General features: G+C 37.5%; 1 protein-coding gene and 1 long non-coding RNA gene across 4 annotated transcripts in view; one reads left to right on the top strand and one right to left on the bottom strand.

Annotated features, from left to right (window-relative positions):
• The window catches only part of LOC109092204 (polyhomeotic-like protein 2), a 21052-nt gene extending 5952 nt beyond the window's left edge, over window positions 1–15100 (bottom strand). Inside the window, exons 1-9 of one of the 3 annotated variants that reach the window (XM_042726462.1) lie at window positions 14941–15100; window positions 11442–11697; window positions 8785–8943; window positions 8629–8700; window positions 8354–8515; window positions 6966–7115; window positions 6117–6387; window positions 1826–2205; window positions 125–284 (exon numbers count right to left, since the gene is read on the bottom strand). In XM_042726462.1, coding sequence (XP_042582396.1) covers window positions 125–284; window positions 1826–2205; window positions 6117–6387; window positions 6966–7115; window positions 8354–8515; window positions 8629–8700; window positions 8785–8943; window positions 11442–11697; window positions 14941–14990 — 1660 coding nt within the window. In that variant the 5' untranslated portion in view covers window positions 14991–15100. Of the gene's footprint in view, window positions 1–124; window positions 285–1825; window positions 2206–6116; window positions 6388–6965; window positions 7116–8353; window positions 8516–8628; window positions 8701–8784; window positions 8944–9990; window positions 10449–11441; window positions 11698–14940 lie in introns of those variants that run through there. The other 2 variants (XM_042726463.1, XM_042726464.1) reach the window with 2 other exon arrangements.
• LOC122137707 overlaps window positions 1–22777 on the top strand; it is a 24665-nt gene extending 1888 nt beyond the window's left edge. The window contains exons 2-3 of the long non-coding RNA XR_006155044.1: window positions 21403–21501; window positions 21637–22777. This is a non-coding gene — a long non-coding RNA (uncharacterized LOC122137707). The remainder of the gene's footprint in view (window positions 1–21402; window positions 21502–21636) is intronic.

The raw sequence follows: 22777 nt of genomic DNA, 5'->3' as shown, positions 1-22777 counted from the left end.
TTGATTGTGTATGTTTTCATGAGGTCTTGCGCCTAGTAATTAATCATCATCTCTGTATCTTAAATTCTTGATGACTGCATTGTTTGATTTAAGAAACTATATTTAGACTCTTTGGCCACTGTACCTTGAGTTTGAGATGTAGCATTTACAGTGTCGATTTTGGATTGTTCAGGGGGGTCGGTGCCTTGGGTCGTAGTGGTTGGCTGCATTTGTACTGGTGGACAAATCTCTCTTACCACCAAAGAGGTGGGCTTCTCCTTGTCATCCTGAGCAAGTCTTGAAGCCTGAATATTATAGAAGAAGTTAGTTGCTTCTGAACATTATAAATTGGGCCTCATTCATGAAACTTGCGTAAATATATGAGTAAATTTGGAGTAATTCGCCCCTAAAACAGACCTTACCAAAAACTCTCCTCAGGATTCACAAATGCTTCATAAACATCATATTTGATAGTTAAACATGCGTATGTTAATGCATTCCAATCCTTCGTAAATGGGGTACGTATGCACGCTCATTCACAATTAGCATAATCCCCACCTCTGATTTACAGCTACGTTAGTTACATGTATGGGAACGCAGCGGAATATTCTGGACTCCCTTCTTAGGTTTCGATCCAGTACATTGCATGAATGAAAGTGAAAAGTGAAAGTCGTGACATTTGCCAAGTATGGAGCAGTGGGCAGCTATATCCAGCACCCGGGGAGCAACTGGGGGTCCAGTGCCTTGTTCAAGGGCACTTCAACAATGTGTATTGAGGGTGGAAGAGAGCACTGTTCATTCACTCCCTCCCACCTACAATTCCTGCCAGCACCAAGACTCGAACCTGCAACCTTCTGGTTACAAGTCCAATTCTCTAACCATTAGGCCACAGCTGCCCCCAAATGCAAAAAAGACTAAAAGATGTTTAGCTTGGCGCTCTTCTGAAAATGGCCAATTGGTGGCATTTAAGAACACTTTGGTGGCGCAGCATTTTTCAAGGCACTTTGGTTGCTATGAATTGTAATATCCACAGCAGTAACATATTACTAGGATCTAGGGCTGGGCGATATATCGAACGATATGATCATGTGTATCTAGTCAGTAAAGCCGGTTCCCTGATTAGCGCTAAATCGCCATCACCTGCTTTCAAATGGAGCGGTATTTAATAGACAGAGCCGTAGTTCACTGACAAGGTACGCAATATCGCGTTCATTATCGAAGATGAATCGCCTTCGATAATGAATGCGATATTGCGTACCTTGTCAGTGGTACGCAATTTACTGACTAGATACGCATGATCATATCGTTCGATATATCGCCCAGCCCTACTAGGATCTCATTTTGAAGAATATTACTGAATATAAAAATGCAGTAACCAGCAATATTAGCTTCTTCATTAATGTTCAGTCATTGTCAAGTAGGATAGATGGTCGGTGAAGTGTTTTTCCCACCCCTCCGATATTGATTGGATGGCTAGGTAAAACATGACAGTGACAAGCGCTGTGTTTTATCCAAAGTTGAACAGTTTTCTATTCTCAGCTACAAAAAAAAAAAAAAAAGGTCGGGCCATACAAACTTGTGAAATATTATTATGGTGTGCAGTGCCTTTAGTTTGCCAAAAACGAACACGTTACGCTTTATGCCACTTTACACATGGTAGAAAGCAGGTTTACATTTCTTTTGTACCAACTAACATTTTGAAAATACGAGCACTTTCATAAATTTGAAAGTTTATGTTAGAACGGCTTTACTAACGATTTACACAAAAATTTGTTCTGCTTTTGTTTCATGAATGAGGCCCCTTATCTTCAATCTACAATCTTGTTCTAGTAAATGAGTCGCTTACCTGGCGTTGTGCTGGTTGGATTTGGAGATTGATGGCTGTCAGTTGGACCGGTTGAGCTTTAGCATGGGCCAGGCCTGTGTGTGAGCCGTGCTGGCTGAGGGCATGGTGGCTTACGGTTGAATGGAAGATGGTGGCCTGTTGATTTTGAGCCGATCCCTGGTTGTGAAGTGCTGGTTTAGGCAAAACCGGAATGATTCCTGCTACCGATGAGGTCTGGGCGGAGCTCTGGATGGCCAGTGAGGCTGTCTGTTGGTGGGGCTGGACCGAGGCGGTCTGCAGTAACTGAGGCTGGGTTCTTGAGGTGGGTGGGGCTTGGGGTTGAATGACAAACTGTTGTGGTTGCTGCTTAATCAGGGCCTGCGGCTGGATTTGGGCATACGCTGGAAGGAGAAACCAAAGACAAACACTTACTATTACATACACATACTGTTTCACATGACTACACATTAAACTGACAGTTCCAAATTTAAACGACAGTAAAGTTTGCATGGAATTTCATACATTTGGACAATATAATTTTTTTTTAAAGATGGCAGGTAAGCTCCTAAACTGCACAGGTTTCCCTCAGTCATGGGAATATTAAAATTGTTTTCTAAAACACTGTTTCTTTAAATGTTATTATCAGTATGCTTTTGTTTTTAATTAAATAATGCTTTTGTTAAACTGACATTGCTAGCCATAAGTGAATTCATTTAGGCTACGTCCACACTGTCAGTTTTTGGGATTGACAACCACATTTTCTCTGCAGATGTGAGTCTTGAAATGTCCCGTTCACACAGCAGCTTGCAGTTGTGTGTAGAATACTGTCTGTATGAATGTGCAATGGGAGTCAAGCCCGTATTCCTTACCAGTAACCATAGCCACAGTGACCAAAGTAAAATCAAAGATGGCGACGTCCATAAAACTGAAAGTCTTATCACTTTCTGACACGACAAGAGTCCAATCGAGTCACGAGTTCATCCGTCAAATCTTCATTAACCGACAGCAGCTTTTAAATTTGGGTGGAGAGGGGAGCATTTTAATCGTGTGCAGAACACAAAACTGACGGGAGCGGCTCGGGTGGAAAACTGACAGCATCTAAATTAAACTTAAAGTTGACACACAGCTCATTTCTCTGTCACTGTAAATTACCGTAAACACATGAAAACATGTGTCACATGGTAGACGCACGTTTGTTGTCCAACTAGTTGTCCAGTCCTGTTCCGTTCACACAGCGTGTGTGTTTCGATAATGCGGTTTTGAGTACTGAAAATTTACAGTTGTGAGTTTGGTTACAGAATGCGGTTATCACACTCGTAAATAATCAAACAGTGTGTGAACATAACCTTATTAAAGACTCAAATACAGGACTGACAACCGTATTTTTGCTGCTGTGTGAACGTGGCCTTAGTCAATGAATCCATTTCGAACCAGTTCACAAATCCATCTGATTGATTCAGCAGTGAATCAGTCTGAATATAAATGATTCTTTAAAATAGTTATCCAGGAAATCATAAACATCTGGAAAGAACATGGAAAAGTCATTGCAATTCCTTGAGTCCAATGTGTGGGAACCTTAATTACATCTCAATAAATTTTATTTTACTTTTATTTTATTTTGTTGTTCAGTTTGTCCTTTTTGCTGTATATAATAATATTTGTCTCTGTGATTGGGTTTTCCAGTACAAATTCTGTATCCAGGACTACGACATTGGAAACTGGATGAGTTCTAAAACTATGGTTAGGTGTTTGACTGGAGGACTTGCAGGAAAGTGTGTTAAAATGTAATATTAACTCAGCAGGAGAACATTCAAACACAAAACCTTAAGACGCTGAGATCACAACCTCAAAAGTTTATGAGCGGTAAAAGAATCTGAGGAACTCCAACTGGCTGGAAAGTTAGCTAGCGTGTGGTTTTTATATTTATATATATATATATACACGTGTGTGTGTTCTGTCACATGAAATGCACACTGAATATGGGAAGCAGACGTCAGGAACAAATACAGTCTTTCTTTAAAACTCTTAATAGCAAACAGAAAAGGTTCAATGTGGGAATGTTCTTCCATCTAATGTGAATGGTGTGGGATGGTGTGTTCAGATGACTCAATCCCCTGTGCTCACTTTCTCTCACTCTCTCTTTCTCCCGGATGTTCAGAATAAGGAGTTGATGAGTTATTCCCTGCATAGCGCAACCCTGGAAAACCCCGAAATTTCCTGCTGAACGTTCAGCTATATGCAAAGCCACAACACATAACACATTAAAACTATGACATATATGCTTGAAGACATACAATAGCTGTTTTTTTTTCACATGTTGGGCCAAATCTCATCATATGTTTCTTGTGAAAAGAGAGACACTCTTCCTCAGATAAACAACCTGCGTCTCCTCTAGGGTTTCCAAAGAGATCAGTGTCTCAAACTGTGCTCAGTTTCCTAAGCCATGAGAAGCCATTTTTGAGCAAGATTTTCCTGTGTGGGTGCATTTTCTCTACAATAAGTAATGCCGTTTTTACTTTAGTAATATAAGTGCAGTACAATATTCGGTATGTTAATATCTGTGGCTCTTTTATTTCCTACTTCTTTTAACAAGCCCTCTAGTGTGTGGTTGTATTCAATAGAATAGTTTCAATTATTCAATACAAACAAAAGTATCAAAATTTACATTGAACTTCACAACAAGCTTTTGTTCAAAACAATTTTTACTGGTTTTGACGTTGCCAGTTCCTACAAAACAAAAGGGAGGAGTGAAATCTGACAGTCAGTTGGGAATTATATTCTGAAGAGATGTATAAGCAATTAGTTAGACTTTTTATAGCAAAATCTCCAGTCCAGTCTCTTTCCAGTATCCACATTCACATAATTTTTAATCTAATATTCAGATTTTTATAACATTTGGACAATTCTTAAAAGCAAACTGAACGATTCATTCATTCAAGAGAATAATCCAGGATGAGTTTCTGTGAATATCGTTAATGCACAAGGGGAAAACCATGAATCATAACACGCATCGCATCAACTCTCTGGAGCACACTGCTATGGAAACTACATCCCAACACACATGTCAGGTTTTTACCCTTCCTCTCCACTGAGGCTCACTTGGACCCTCTCAAACACACTTGTTCAATCAAGTTGAAGCTTGTTTAATCTTCAGTCATTCTGATTATTTGTGCACATAAACAGTGGCATAAACCTTACACCTGCAAACGATCACTGACATAGTATAATGTGAAAGAAATGCAGCTCTCTAATGAGAAACTTAAATGAAGCGAGTTGACGTAAATGCACAAATGTAGCTGCAGTACAGACAAGCACAGTTTCATTACACATTGCCTCTTTTAAATAGCCAGTAGCCATCAGTCATCAATATTTATGAATACATTTATTCCAGATTTTTTCTTTTCTGGAATGCGAAAGCTTTTTTTTTTTTTTTTTTTTGCCATTTTCTTTTTTTTTTTTTTTTTTCTGGGAACTGATGTGAAAATGTATTTTGCATGAGTAGTTTTAAGGTTTTATTACAAAACTTTTTTTGGGGGGAGCTGGATTAATTTGGTCACACAATACTCCACAAAAGTCCTATTTTTACTTATTTTGGCACTTGACTGCTGCTAATATTAGACCATGGAGCTAAGATACTTAAATTTTTTGTAAACAAAAATCTGAGGCCTTTTTTAGTCTTCTACCATAGCACAACTAAACACATAGCAAAGTCTCTACCAGCCTCGACAGGCCCAAGTACCTGCTTCTAAATGTGCAGGATAATTGCCCTGTGTGAGCTGTTATGATTACAGACCAGTGCAATGATGGATGGCAGGTATGTCAAATGTTGAAGTGCACTGAAAGACTTGATCTGATCTGAGAAAGTGTGTGCCCTTCAAATGCAACGCATGCTTTAATGCACTTGAGCGTAAGCCATATAGAACAAATGTAGCCTTGGGTGCATTTCTCATTTCTTTGCTACTTGGTGTGTGACATGATGGACAGAGAAGTGAAGCTGGATCTTATTAGAGTGCACATGTCAGAAAGCATTTCTGTTGAACTGAATTGAACCTTTCAGTTTGTTTAAAGACCAAATGTGCGCATTCAACAATTTCTGGACCACTTCTGACAAAAGGTGCTTGATGGCAACATCACTGGCTCAAATGTTAACCAAAGTGAGAGACGTCACTGTAACTTCTTAAATCCAATAAAAAACACTCATCATTGCAAAACATGCCTCAGCAAAGTGGAATCGTTTACTTTAGGGTTAGGAAATAGCATAAGTGTTGCAATATTTTTAGCAGCACTATAGGCCATATGGGTCTGAGTTTACCTGGTGTGATCAAGGCATGTGACGAGGACACATTACGACTCATGTTAACTGCTTTCATCTCTGTTTGCTCTCCCATCTTTACTCCATCCGAGGAAGCAGCGTTCACGTTGCTTTTCCCAGTGTCTGAGCTGGAAGCACTCTGGCTGGGTGTCTTGATGAGCGGGGTGGGCTGAATGGAGACAGGGGTCTGCTTTAAACTCAGTGCCTGGAGGCCTGAGGACTGAGAGGTGGAAGACACCACCTGCTGGTTGCGAAGGGCAAGGTTCTGCACCTGTGACAGTCATAAATCGACCAATAAACCTTTAAATTCAAATATAGCAAAACATTTGAATTGTAGTATTTAAAGTTATAATTTGCACAGAATCATATAGGCTAAAGATCCTAAAGTAATATGCACAATATTCCTTTTGGAATTGTTATTATAATTTAGAGCCAGTCATAATGATCGTAATCATAATCAGAAGCATTTTATCCTCCTGATGAACTAAAAGATCAAAATATAAAATATAATTTTGCGTTGTGGTATATTGGTAACATATAATATCCCTTTTAGGATCTTTTAGCATTGATTCCTTAAAGTATTTCTGGATAAAAGAGTCTGCTGAATCAATACATGTACAGTACAATAAATGTTCAATATTATACAGTTATTGAAATACCAAGTAATTCTGTAAATGTTCCTTTAGGATTTGTGATTCAAGAAATCCACAGTTTTATGAATGTTTCATGAAGCTAAATTGTTTTAAGCACAGCATATTCATGAATGCAAATAAGAAATGTTTGTAAAATCGTTGGTACGTTTGAATGTGCATGTATTAACGTAATGTATATCAGCATACGTGAGTGTACCTGTGCAGAGGCAGACTGTGTGTTATTGGCTGTATTAGTGTCAGACTGTAGAGCAGTTACTGTAGCTGTAGGAGCCAGAATCAGCTGAGAGGACAGAGGGACGGCTCGGCCCAGACTCCTGGCTACATGCACAAGATTACTCTGCTGAGCCTAAAGTAATCACACATAAAGATGCTCGTTAACACCACGTCCTCAGGAAACCCTCCATCATACTTTGGTTGGTCTAGAGAGTGTTCACAGGAGCCAACAAATGCTCATGCAGCATCAACCATCATAAGTATAGCAGTTTTAATTATCACGATCCGCTGGTTAATAATAAAAGCAGATAATATTATAGGATTCTTTTTTTAAATATCAGCCCTTATCTGTAGTACATGTGGATGCATAAATTGATAGGCCAGCATCAGTTACTGGCTATAACATAAAAATAACTGGAATCATCATTAATGATCAAACAGCTTATTCCTAGAAAAATTGTGGTACCACTTTACCTAAAACCTTTATGTATAACAATAAAGGTATTCATAATGTACATCGTAATGCATTATATCTTTTTATAAATAATTGTAACCAAAGGTAAAATGCATTAGAATATTTGAAGGTTTGATATCATCATGAGTTTTAATGCTTTATATATTTTCTACAGGTTTAACTGTCAATAGATTAGTTAGTATTGTAATGTATTATAACTGATTAAAATTATTTTTAAAAACATACCATGCGTTATGAAGGGAATTAAAATGCATAATAAATACAATAAAACTACTCTTATGATGCATTACACATAAAGGCTTTAAGTAAAGCAAAATTATAATAGTTTAGTTAGTTTTTAACCTCTTAGTTGGGTGAATTCAAGTAAATATTGCCACTAGATTGACTGATATGGCCTTTTTATGACTGATGTAATACATATTTTATGTCTGAATAACCAATAAGCAGAAATATTTCTAATTGTTGCATCATTTCTTCCTTTTGACACTGTAATAACTATGTGATCATTAGATTACAACAGTAAAAACATGCATTATGCATATCTTTATTAATTATTAGAACTATTGTTGTTTATGCCATTATATTTATGCAATAAATGTAAAATAGTTGCAAATTTATTTTCATTTAGAACTGTTTTATTGTGTACGTTGAAAAATTTTGGAGTAATTATCTAGACAATACATTTAACGTTACATTAAAAACACAGTAAAATGATGTTCACACCAATTATCAGTGGCCTTATTTAGCTGAATTCATCCTACTTATTTCTGGCATTTAGCAAAAAAGCAGTGACTGATTAAAAGTGAGTATTTCACTCTTTAAATATACATAAATATGGAAAGCAACCTCACAAACATGAAAGATTCTTGTGTTTGTGGCTATACAGGTGTGCTCACCATCTGTGCTCGCAGGTACATTTGAGCTTGGCTGGCTGTCAGGGTGGGGCTTGAGGCGTTGCCTAGCAACACAGCTTGCTGGGAGATCCCAGAGGGGGCGGAGTTTACACTCTGGGCACGACTGATCAGCTGAGCAGCGGCAGGGGACGTGGTTAAATTAATCTGAGAGACAGAGTTGTGACATGAGCAGCTTGAATGTTGTCACATGCAAACAAAGATACTGACGTGATTATAATGTGCTTGTTTTTAGAGGATGCTTCCAAATAAAAGCTTACTGTGGTCTGTGATGGCCCGTTCTGCGCAGATGAGGTCCCATTCTGGTTTTGTCTTCCGGCTGCTAAACTGGCTTAGAGGGAGGAACATGACAGAGAGAGTAAGAGTGTATTTGGGAGTATTATGCTTGCTGTAGGAGACTATGGATGCTAACTGACCTGCTGCACTGCTGCGAGGCTCTGGAGCTGCGCTGTGCTGAGGTGCTGCTGCTGTAGAGCTGCCGTTTGCAGCATCAGATGCTGCTGTTGAGCTGCATACATCTGCTGCAGGTACTGCGCCGCTGTGCTGGGCTGTCTGTGTAGAGCCTGCTGGATCACCTACCATTTAATAGAGGCAGAGGAAAGGTGAGAAACCTGATTCGATCTCAATATTTTCTTGTTTCGTGCATAGAGAGCAATGAGATTAGATGGAGTGCAAATGGAGACTTTAGCTGAAGTCTCCGTATTCTAAGTTTTTTGTTGTTGGTGGTGGGTTTCTTTTTTTTTTTTTTTTTTTTTTTTTTTTTTTTTGGTAATCTGACATTTACTCCAGAGTTTCAATCTCAGTAGTGTCTCAAACTCTGCTCATATTTGCCGAGATACCAATCAAAGTCAGAGATTTCAATAGAAATGTGGAGACATGTCTGCATTTTTTATAGCTCTGTACCTTTGCTGTGTCAACAATTGTCTCATGTATTTCTATTTGTATTCACTTTTTATTAAAAAAAGTGACAAACTTGATATTTAAATCATAAGTAGCTGCAAGTTGCAAGCTGTGATTCAAGGTGGTGTTGAATGTTTGTTATAGGTCAGATTGCAATCCTAACCTATTAATGTTTACTTAGCAACGTTTTGTTTCATCACAGTCTCAATAATATGCCTTTGTCTCCTCCTTTTGGTCTGAAAATGAACTGCAACAAGAAAAAAAAGCAGATCTCTGATTCTTCTGTTGTATTTTATTTCCCATATTGTTTTCAAGGTCAGCATTGATGTTTAATATGGTTATATTATCATAATATTAATATTAATTGAATAGGAAGATGTTTAATATTAGCCACTGTATTACAAGGCTTCTTTATGCACATATGCCACTGCAAGTCTTACAACACATAATAACAATAACACATTGACATTGTATAGGATAACAGTTACATTTTATTATATTTTATTTTAATGATAACCAAATAGATACTTAAACATTCAATATAAAAATAAAATTTTGTATTGTCATAATCTCTAAGAATAATGTTACTTAATAAAGATTGCAAACCTTGTGGACAAGGAATGAGAACCTTCCTAGATTAAGAGTTACTACTGATTCTGAGGTAGCATGCCATAATATGACAAAAACATTCAGAACAAAATCAAAACAAGATGCCAAAATACCTGAACAAGAGCAGACGTTCAAAAAAACATGTTCTGTAGAAGATGACAGTGTAGATAAGTGCATCGCTCTCATCACTAATGATACCTTCCTATCTTTTTCTCCCAGCTATAATATGTTCTCCGTCATCCTTCCTTTATGTCCTCACTGAACTGCCCACAACTGCACAGTTGCTAGGCAACAGGATTCCTGACCCCTGGTCTTGGTGTGTGTAAAGTGCAGCCTGAACTGAGTTTAATGAGCAGTGCTGCTTGTGTGTGATCGTGCACTGCACTGAGAATACTCTGAAAGAAGCAGCTGGGTCTTACCTGTTTCTAGTACATTTTATGTCACTACATATGTATCACAATTTCTAAAGATAGAAATGTAGTTAGGTTTCTTTACACAATTAAGTGAACATAGGGGATGCATTTGAAATAATTTAACTACTTTGGATTTTATTGGATGTTGCTGTTTTTGCCATTAATTCATGTCATGTGAATCACTTTGAGCAGCATTTTATGGATGAAGTGTGCTATACTACATCATCATTATTATTAATAACAATATTAATATTAATTATAATAACAACAACAGCAACGTACAGTATAGGACCCTTCATATTACTATTATTGTTATTCGTTAAAAAAGGGGGAAAAATGATTTACTCATAAATGTACTACTATTACTGTGTTTAAACAGGATAAGAGATTATTAATATTATTAATATCGGCTGAAATCTAGCAACAGTAGGTGCATCCCAAATCGCGTACTTGTGCACTATTCTATGACATTTTGTAGAATAAATAGTGCGAGTACTGTGTTCACACTGAAAATTCCAAAAAGAAAAAGTGCACTTTAAATACCCGAATGATGCACTTAAGTTATATTCTGTAAACGAAGTGTGGAATGTTGGACACTTCATGCACTCAACTGTCACAGCTTTAATTACGTAGCAAAGGGATCAGTCTCTGATTATGAATGACAGAATAACCTTAATATAATTCATACTCTGCATGGTTGAGTACATAGTGCATAAGTAAATAGTGTATAAGTGCATAGTGTATAGTGCATCATTTGGGACACAGCTAGTGTCTAATTCCCAGCCCTCTTAATTTATTAGTAGGGAGAGGTCAAAGGTCAACCTTTGAGTCAATAATAAACAATAACCCTTCACAACAGAGGAAAAAAAAAATTAATGTGAAGCCTGGAAATCATTCTTTCCCCTTCTGACTGCAGTAATAAACACACCAGCAGATGGCAGTATGGATTAAAAGTCCAATAATTAAACATTTAAGCAATAAAAAAGTGACGTGTGGTGCTGTGCAGTGAGTGATTATACAAGAAAGTTTGACGAGAGATGTGGTGAATCGCAAACGCAATTATTATTATCAACACAATTACTATGCATTTCTGAACTCAGTTGTCGATATTTGAAGTGATGATAATGTTTTAGGGTGAGTGTAATGCGCACCTGTACAGTCTGTCGGTCAGGTATGCCGCTGTATACAGATATCTGTGGAACGGCCGCTCTTCCGCTGCTCATGCTGCTGGAGCTGACAGTGATGGCAGTGGAAGCACTGGTGGTGCCTGTGGAGTTTGTGGTGGAGGTACTGGTACCTGTACTGCTGCTGGCACTGGAGGCAGGAGTGCTCTGCTCGCCCTCCATTGTGCCGCCCCGATGCCTCACCTTTGAACCACGACTGCCCCGCTGCCACACTCGACGCAAGCTGAGACAGACAGAATAAGAATTGGTAAATTCCAGTTACTAAAATTGCCTTCTTTTGTTGAGATTGTTGAGACAATGAAGCAATTTCTAGCTGGTAGTTATGAAATTTGATGTTAACAAAAAGAATATCTTAGTTCTATCATGTTATTTACACAGTACCAAGGATAATGCCGTGTTTGTATGGCTGCATGATTTGGGGGGAAAAAGTACTTTTTTTTTTTTTATCAAAAATTCAATAGCAGTTGAAAATGCAATTATTTATTTTATTTTATTTTTACTTTTTTTTACTGTGCTGCACAATTTGGCCTGAATTTTGTGATTGTATATCAGTATGGTTAGAAAATTTATAATGGTAAAAAAATTATAATTATAAAAAAATTATTAAATCAAGGCCTTGAAAATCACAATAAGCCATATCAGGATTTCTGTTTTATTTCGATTTATCATGCAACCCTAATGGTATTACCATAGTGTTCTTTGAAATACTTTGAAGTATCATGTAAATACCATGATCTATAAATACAGCAGTCATTCAGTATCATGGTAAATAGCAAAGTATCATGGTGTTACCATTTGATACCATCATAGTGTTGTTGTTGTTTTTTTTTTTTTTATAAAGTTAATATACAAAAGAAAGGTCCAAGCTGGTATCCTAAGATGTAAACATCACTTCATTCGCATACTGTACTTTTCTGGAAATGACATTATAATTGCATCTGAGTTCATCCGATCCCGGACACTGAATTTAAGTGTTACATTTCAGTAAACCTTTTTTCTCAGCAGTCTCCAGTTACCAGTACATGAACGGTCATGGAAGATGGATTACACATCCAGTCAGAAGAGTTTCCCATGTCAATATGCGATACAGAACCACGCTAAAGGTTGTCAAACAATACTTGCATCAACAAAACATTACTGTTTTGGTTCAGTTTACTTTTATACAGTGTGATTAAATAAATTATATTGGTTAAGCTTTTTCAGCATGCTCTTGATTACCACTGACAATAATTTCAACTTTTAATTCTATTTACAATAATGCATTTATTGATTGGGCCAAGGGAATTGCACATTTGCTTCTCTCTCTCTCTCTCTCTCTCTATATATATATATATATTCATGTATATATCATTTAGTATATATCATTAGAATTTTTATTTTATTTTTTATATTTTTTTGAGAAAGATTATCTAGAATGTTGATCAAAAGTGTCAGTAAAGACAATTACTATTGTTACAAAAGTTTCCAATTCCAAGTAAAATCTGTTGTTTCAAACTCTATTCATCAGAATCCTGAAAAGGTATCACAGTTTCCATAATAACTGTTTCAGCATTGATAATAAGAAATGTTTATTGAGCAGCAAATGATGCTGGAAATTCTGCTTTGCATCACAGGAATAAATTACATTTTAATATATATTAAAGAGAATAGTTATTTTACATCGTAATAATATTTCACAATATTACTGTTTTACTTGATCAGATAAATGCAGATTTGCTAAAAAAAAAGAGAGACCTAAGTATTTCGAAAACATTACCAACACCAATTCTCTAGAATGCATTAATAATCTTCCATTATAAGTGCATTCTATAAACATGATGCCTGTTTTTAGTCCGACTCATTTTCTGTGATAATCAACAGCATGCCACAGATGCAGTGGGCAGAGCTTGTTTTGAATCTGAAACATTCTTTAAACTTTAGACATAAATACATCACAAGAGAGTCATATGTCGGTCATCCCATCATATAAACATGAAGCATGTAATCAGGGCTAGTGAATGGAAAAATAGGTATAGGTACCTGGGCTGAGGGTTCGCCATAGGCACTAATGTTTAAATGACTTCTCTCCTTTCCTTTCTGTCTTCTGAGGTTTGTTATTCAGGGACAGAAAGTGTTAATGGGATTGAGATGGGGGACAGAAAGAGAATGAGTGCAAGGACGGGGCTGTGGGGGGGGGGGGGGCTTTAGAGGGGAAGTGTGGCATGGTTTCAATTATACTCATTTAATTACTCACGCACATGGTTGAGAGCCACTAACCCCACACACTCTTCACCCCCTCCCTATCTACCCCGAATCACCCCCTCTTTACCCACAACAAACCATTATGCCTCCCCCCTTTCTAGGTCCGTTATTACGCCAAGAAATGGTGTAATATCAATGGGCCCTCCCCCTAAGCCATTTCCTGCGCTCCAAAGAACTAATGGAGTTGGGCATTGTAATTAGATAATCTAAATATAAGTCCTGAGCCTCATTAATATGCATTAATGGAAAGGCCATAGGGATATCTGGGAACATGGTTACAGAATTAGAATATTATTAAACGTTGTAGAAATGTGAAGACACTGGATTTTGCACAAGTTTACTTTAGTGTGTTTACAGTGGCATACTAGCATGCTCCTTACTGCATAGTGTGCTCATTTAAGTATACAGTACAATAATGACAATAATATCAAACAATATGCTAAATGTCACATGACCACCCAACTTTGCATGTTTAATTCAGCAAATAATCAGCGTTTTTTTTGTCATTTTTAATTTTATTATATATATATAATATGCATTTAATGTAAACGATGTGATTTTTGCAGTTGATGTTGGTGAATTCATAATTTGTAACTGGAAAGTGAAATTGGGAAAATATGTAGAATGTAGGTATACAGTATCATGTATTTTCAGAGTTGTATAGTGCATGTCTAGTATGCATACTATATACTGCATAAATAATACACATAGTACTATGGTAGTACTCCATCACAATCTTTTTAGATGTTACCAGCTGTTTTCCTTAGTAAACAGTAGAATGTGCTATGGTGGAAATGCATCATGAAATGCCATACACTCATGATTAAAGCCTGCTTGGTTCAAATTTAGCACTTGAGTGGGTCTGCTAATGAGAGGTAAGCTCTTATGTTGAGTCCAAGTCCCGGGTCCCTCTGAGGCTTCCGGTCCAGCCAACCATATGCATCGAGCCAATAAGAGGCTCTCTACAGCGTACAGTTTAAGCAACTATTAAATGCACTGTCACCTTTAGTAGAGCTAAAAAATAAGTCTGTCAGTAATTCCAAAACACAGAACAAACTAACTATCCATTCCAAAAAGCAAAAAAAGTTACAAGGACGTTAGGTAAGATGGAAGGATGAGGATGGAAATGAGAGACAGACATGCATCAATATGCATGCACTGAGAGATTTCACAGACATCCAGGTTAGCCAAGGGCCCACCTCCCAGACAAAAACCCAGCTACTACCTTTTCTGAGGGGCAGCACAAGCTCCGTTTGGCCCCGTGGTGAGCCCCATGCCTCAGGACCCAAATGCTTCTTTGTCTAGTGTGCGTTCTGCACTCCAATCCTACCAGATCACCGCTAGCATCCACCGTCCCAGTCGCCAGACACAGACGTACTCTCTCTCTCCCTGATACTCTCCATCTAACACACGCATGCGAGCCCCCCCCCCCCCCCCCCCCCCCCGTTCTGTGGTTTCCTAGCAACAGCCAACTGGGGGTTCCTTTTGGAGCCCTATTGCAGAGCTGTGTACTGATTGGACAATTGGTTCTTCTCTAATGAGGATGATGGTAATGATTTTTTTATCCCCCTCTATAAGCACCACCGTCTCCCCCTTTCAGAATATTCACTGGTGATGCTCGTCCTGCCAAGACAGAGGAAAAGGCCTGTCCCGGAAAATAAGACTTTGATGGAAATCATACTTATATTTAATGTTGTAATAAATGTATTTAGAAATGCTGTTTTCATAATACTTAAGGTTAGGGACTTCAGTAAACCTAAATCCTGATTAATAAAATTTGGCAGCTCAAATCATTAATGTAGCATGATCCTATGCTAAAATGCCCTAGCAACCACATAGCTACATCCTGGCATTGCGGCAGCGAGTTATGCTGCAGCAGCAAACACTCATTTATTTATTTATTTTTTTGAGCAAATTTAATATTCTAGTAAGGATAAGTTGTAATTAAAGGTGCAGTATGTAATATGGACAGCTAGTGGTTCATATGGGTACTGCAGTCCAATATTGGAGAGCCTTGTCTCTTGCCCCTCCCCCTCAGACTCTTCACTCACATGGGTTGCCAGACTGAGGCTACGCAACAGGAGTTATCACAATTAACAATAGAGGGCGACAGGCTTTACACTGTAAATTGATTAGTTAAATTAATCTGAGTTTTAATGCGCCTTTGGTCATAGATCTTTTTTGAATGCTGGGTACAATCTACGATCTCTGATGCAGTTTGTTTGCTCACTTCCATGGCAGCAATACACTGTGTTTTCTGAAAAAACTGGCAGCCCGGGGTGTCTAAATACTATTGGTTAAAATGAGCAGCGGGTGGAGTTAAACAGACCAAAACAAAAACAGACATTCTGACACGGAACACGCATATCAAAACAGAATAAGTGGCTGTAGCATTGTTTTTCAGAGAAATGCATATATGAACTTGCATATGTAAACTCATGTTTTCTAAATATTAACAAACATATAGTATTTTTATGCTTTAGGGCAGTCAAATAATTACATACAGCACCTTTAATGGTGGTGCTAAAAACAAAGACAAAGAAGAGACACCAAGCGCAGAAAGTGAAGTCAGAAAACACTGCAGTTCACAGTGTTGGTTGATGAAGTGTTGTGCTGATGAGGCTGCCTCTTAATAATCAGTGATTAGAGCAACACTTAGCAAAGGGTATAAACCCCCAACCGCTGTGGCAATCACAATCAAACCACACACTCATGAGAAACAGACCGCATGCGGCCGATGTGTTATTCAGATTGTGTCTGCTACAGAAAGTAAAATAGGGTTTTGGGACCCGCTTAAATCAGGGCACAACAAAAGACCATTCTGGTCATCCTGAAGAGGCCCTACTAAATTGAAAATATACATACAAGGGGGTCTTTCTGACCTTGGAGGAGGAGATAAGAACGGCACAGTCCTGAAAAGTAAATTGAGGTACTTATCGTGTAACACCTCTGGGCTGTGTGATTCTGAAATGTACTCTCTCATATAATATATTGATTGCACACAGATGGGCATGAACGTCATTGATTGCCATCTACTTATTAGCATATAGATTAGCTTCTGGTGGGAATGGATAAATTAAGGTGGAAGAAGGAAGGTTAGAGAAGGAATGAGGAGGATGAAAGAAGGTAGGCAAGGTGAAAACCGCATAAAGAGAAGGAAAAGAGAAAATTTACTCTAGTGAATAATATATTTTTAGTCTATCCATTCTGTTTTATTTATATTTTTTGGCATGATTGCTCAATCCATTCCTTTTCTTTATGTTGTCTATTACCTCTGTCTTGTTTCAATGTCATTTTCACATGTGCTCCATCCATGCAGAAGACAGAGGATAGAAAGAATGAGAGTGAACAGAGAAAAAGACAAACTGGGAATATGCGAGGAGACAGGCAATGATATAGATGGGAAAATCAAGATGGACAGATGAGGAAGAGGCAGTAAACTGGGAAGGGATGGGATGAGATGGGATGGGGGTGCTGTTGTCTGTCTGGTCTGGGTCTGATCCATATTAGTTACTCACTCATCCACTCAGCATGAAATGAATGGGGGGCAGGGAAATGATGCGTGGATGGGCAGCTACCGGGAGCAGCGGAGGGGCTGAGGACAGATGCGAGAGCATTGAGAGATGGAGGAATGCTGATTTTACGGTCTCTCACATCACTAAATTTGAACTAATTTAGCGCATTTTAATGAACTGCAGTAAAACTCATAGTAACAATCAGTCTGTCAGTAGTAACTAGTCAGGTTATGTTGGTAACAGTGCATCTCATCAATGAGTTCATTTTTTTTTTTTTGCTACATTATCCCTTAAATGATTTGATCATGTTGATTAGTGAGTTTACTGACAGTTGCAGAATTAAAAAAAATAATAATTCTACTTATTTGTTAATGTTTTTTTTTGTTTACATTTAAATATTTCAATCGTGTTTAATTTACTTTTTTTTATATAAATAAATGATTAAAAAATAGTTTTTTTTTAGATTTTACATTTATTCTTATTTTATTATATTTTATAATAGTTTTATTTTTATTGTATTTACTTAAATTAATCAAATACTTAGTATTTTTGTTTATATGTATTTTTTTTATAGCTTTTATTGTACCTTTTACATTTCTTCATAATCTTTAGCTATTTTATTTTAGATAACTTCAAATTTGAAAGCCTGCACTGAAAAAATGTAAAAAAAAAAAAAAAAAAATTAAACCCGGACTGGTGCCAATAAATTATGATGGATATGAAATGGTCCTCTATAAACTGTCTATTCTTACACTAAACTGTACAGTTTTTAAATTAAATTGAAATCAAGCATCAATCTGTATCCATTATGTTGCATGCTATTCAACTTCAATTAAGATGTTATTTCTGTAGTGCTTTTTAAAATACATTTTGTTTCAGGCCACCTTTATGAAAAATCATGGTTAATGTTTATAACATCTTAATATCTTCATGCCTTATAGTTGCATTTAGCAGATTAGAGTTGGGTGATAATATACTTTACATGCAGCAATACAAGCAATTACGCAGTTGAGATATGCACGCCATGCTATATGGCATGAACAACAAAAATCACAGTCATAGAACACTTGCCGGTGGGCTTCACTTGACTAATGGCAGCGCATGACAGTGAAAAGTCTCACTGTAACCCTTTTTCACCTTCTTTCTATCCTGCTCTCTTTTCTATCTCCTCTGAGACTCAGTTAATTGGTGTTCCTTTGGTACCCCGTTCTGTGGCAGTAGAGCCGGAACGACCCCAGACAGAGGTTCCCAAGTGACTCTGTTTCCCTCTGCAGAGCCGCAGCATCAATGCAGTGGAGATGGATTAACTCACCCTTAGAAGGCTGTGAATATAGTACACTGATGATGACCACTAAGATGGGCTACAGTGGGGGCCCCTCATACTTATTAATGCGAAGGAGGATATGAATGTCCGTAATGAGCACCTCTGGAACCACAAACCTTATTGTTATTGTAAAAAAAAAAAGAAAAAAGAATAATGGTGTTGGCATTGGTTTTTAGGCATTCATTGATTTATTTTTTATATAGCCAGCATAGTTTTGGCTGTTTATCAAAATGTAAATTATAGTTACACTTGAGTGATTTTTTTGTATAACAGTTTTCATAACATTATTTGTTTAAAATAATACGTACTGTCATTAGAGGTCATATTAGCCTATTAAAAATTATTGTCTTTTTCAGTCTCATGAGAACCAACATAAGAAGATATATGAGCAGCCAAATACTACTAACTTTGTCTTACTGACCCCCCGTTATTGGACATTTTTGTAGTAAATGACTTACAGTGCATGCAAATAGCACATTTGTGCAGTGGCTTTCTATAGTAAATGAACATTTATGCCAGATGTTGCATGTACATGCATGTTTCAGTGGTGAGAAATTGCACTTTTAGTTATAAAAATAAATAAATGTTGCTCTGGGCAGCTCTTTTTAAAAGTCCTACTTTAGATGCCAATATTAATACCTTTGAATTCAAAACGTCCTGCCAGAAAAAGTAGTTTGTGGAAAAACTGCATACTTTTTTCTTTTTTTTTCCAAAGATTTTGGGCAAGTGTTTGAAAAATGAGCCCATGTTCTTTCTGTTTAACATTTGTTGTCTTCAGTGTCATAATGCTACAAAGCAGAACACCTCTATGGCTATCCTGGAGAATGTAGACATCAGCACTGCACAGTCAGTGATGCAGCACACACCAAACATCATGTGGACACTTAGACTTGTCAGTGAATCTGAGAGCACATAAGTTGCATTTGGACTTCTTTAATTAAGCTGGGTGATCATATCTAGGGGGACAGCATGGACTGTGCAAACCCACAATTTAAGCCGGGTAACACACGTTTATATGCACACTGAGGGATCCGTCTTTGACTCTGGGTTAAAACTGAGACACTCGAATCTCTAATTCCTTCAAGTAATCTGCACGTTAGAGTAAGCGCACACAATCAGGCTCCCGGTGCAATTAACCTTCAGTCCCACTCACAAGAATTCTGGGTCACTGCACAAAGGAGGGAGGGAAGATGGCTTATTTAATAAAAAAGCACTTTAACAGGCAGCTTGAGAAAAAGCTACTGGATTAAAGTATGGGTGGATGGGCAGACAGACAGATTCTTCCACACAGACTGTATTTTCTAAGACAAGCATAGCTATTATTGCTCATATTTGTTGTGGTTTGGACGTGAATGATACTTTAAATCGTGTCTTGTTGAGGAGAGGTTTGCTATTTATTTTCTAAACAGTCAGACTAACGATTTACATCTGTCAGACAAAATAATGGCTGGAAAAATCATTAAAAGAGGGTCCCAAGCCATATGTAGAGAGTAGAATTTCATGGAATATCGCAAAGCTAGTATAAATGCACATAGTGAAAGTCCAGAACACGCTAGTAACAAAGTGGTGAGATTTGCATGGCAAATCAGCTCGCTCATTTTCTTCTGAAAATGTATAGCTAGTTTAAATTCATTGCTTTGAATCTGTAAGAGTAATTTTATCATTTTATACAATGATTTTATTCACTTTACAACATCCAGTCAGAACGTAAACAACACTGTCCTCTGGCGCTGCAAACCTTATTACAATTGTAAAAACAGATTAATGATTTTGTCATTATTCTTTCATATGGCTAGCCTAGTTTTGTTTATTCATCACCTTAATAAACACAGCAGCATTTAAATTAAAGGTGCACTGAGTAATTTACTTACTCAGTCTGTCTTCATTTAATTGATGTATACTCATGAGATGCCTCCAGTCACATATTAGCCTATTAAAAGATGTTGTATTTTCAATCTCATTTGTCAGATTTGTTGCTTTGAATCTGTAAGTGTGATTTATAATCTTGCTCACTGATTTTTAGTCTCAACAACTAATTAAAACTAAAATAAAACTGTCCCGTCAGAGATTGATGGAAATGCTGAGGCAGATGCTTTGCACGATGTGAAACTTGTTCATTTACTGCGACAACAAAAAGGCCTAAACCCACCTACCGTAAGTTATCAACAAAGTAATCAAAATAACGTGAGCATGTTTATTATAAAGGCAAACAACCTGAACCAAGTGGCAGCATTATAATTCCATGAGGCAGAATGGAGTTTTGCATGTTTGGGAATCTGCAGATAAGAACATTCTGGATTTAATACGATGCAGAGGTTTTTTTTTTTTGTCACAGGATCTGGTTTGGAGCGCTTTGCGCCTTTCGTTCTAATCCAGCTGTGTTGTTATTTGGCTGAATCACCAACTTGGAAGTACTAAAGAGAAGAGCATTTTAAACGTACGCACACATGCACATGCACACAATCATCCAATTGCACTGTGGTCTGGCGCACTCATTCACATGGTATCCATTCTATATAATCTGGCCTAATGTGGGTCACATGGAATGCCAAGGGCACAATGACCCGGCCCTGACCCCAGACTCCACTCTTTCAGATTCACATACATACTGTACTTGGCGTGAAGGAAACTGACCTTTAAAGAAATATCCTTCAGATAGACTGTTTTGAAACCAATTCTTTATGCTTTTGAAAAGGCTGATAATATTCCTTCCATCCTTAAGATTTGGAGTTAATCGAAAGTAAGTAATGTGTTATGCATTCAAGCTTATCGTTATACACAAGAATGGCAGGTTTTGTGTTACAAAATAGTATTGTTGTCTTACTAAAAGTGTATTTTGTCTTTACAGGTTTACCAGCCGCAGGCCAGTGCCCTCACATCCACACTGACGTCCCTCGAGCTGTCAGATCTGGGCTGGCTGGCTTTGAAACGGGTCTGGAAGCATGCAGTAAGAAAACAAACACATTCCCTCTGCCTAAATCCTTCCGCCTTGTTTAAGAACCACCAGAAGGAAGGAATTTCACAACATGCATATAATTATTTCTTACTTTAGCTTTTTGTTTTTGTTTTTTTTTTTTCCTAGGATTGGATTACGTCCTGCTTTCCTGCTATCCTACACCATTTCTGGGTTGTGTTTGTGCTGTAAGCTTTACCGCAGAGCAGAGAGAGAGAAAGTGGGGGGGGATCTAAGCATTAGCATTCCAAAAGTCACATGTGACACGGCTTCAGCCAATCACAGGACGGTATGCTTTCATGACCTTCCCCCTTCTTCCTAAATCCCTCCCCTGCTTCTTGTTCTGTCAGTCTACCAGCACCATGGCAACACAAAGGGCTTTAATGCCTCTTTTGGATTTCATGGCGGCTTGCTTGAAATGCATGCTGAAAAGTTTACTGACGCCAGCGAGAAGCATATGAATGATGCCTTCAATAATGATCTGTTTACACATGAATTGTTTGAGCTGTGAAAGCATAGCCGTTTCTCAAATATATAATGTAGCTTTTGACTTCTATATGAAAATAAAGGTTACACTTTATAATGATTTAGTTTGGTTACATTTTAAGCATTTATTAATCTTGGTTAATGTTAATTTTGTATATACTAATACATAAACATTTGGAGTAATGTTAATTAACCTAAGCTAGTGTATTATGAATGAACATAATACATAATAACAAGAATTATTTATTTAGAAGATTAATAAATACTGTAAAAATAGCTGTTCTTTGTATGCAATGCATTACCTATTATTAAAGAATTGGACCTTGTTTTAAAGGGTTGCCAAATAATGAAATAATGAAGCAGAAAATCTTTTTAATTTATCCCATGTTTGATACTGTATCATCTTAAGTAATTTTCTTCAATCTCTATCTCAGGTTTTTTAGATAAAGACAATGCTAACATCCTATGGTCCGCTGGGTTCTGTGTAGGCAATGGGGTTGCAATATATGCAAATATATTCAAATAATGGGGCACCAAGATCACAGTAAAACACAGTCCTCAGGGCCCTGGGGTTAAGCTGATTGGTTGCAAGGCTAATTCCGAGTGTGTTGATTGGTCCAGAGGGTGATTGGCCTTCATGTCAGTGGTCATGTGTTTGTTCCTCATCATGGGGGGAGGTGGAAGCCACTGGAAAATATCTAGCGTGTCTATTTATTTGTAAATGCAAGGCTGCAGTATACCAAAAAATATACAGTACATTTATGTACCCTGAAATGTTTGTTAC

Source organism: Cyprinus carpio, chromosome B6 (genome assembly GCF_018340385.1).
Source record: "Cyprinus carpio isolate SPL01 chromosome B6, ASM1834038v1, whole genome shotgun sequence".
Classification (NCBI taxonomy): Eukaryota; Metazoa; Chordata; class Actinopteri; order Cypriniformes; family Cyprinidae; genus Cyprinus; species Cyprinus carpio.
The sequence above is the reverse complement of the archived record's forward strand: the minus strand, read 5'-3'. Positions and strand labels throughout refer to the sequence as shown.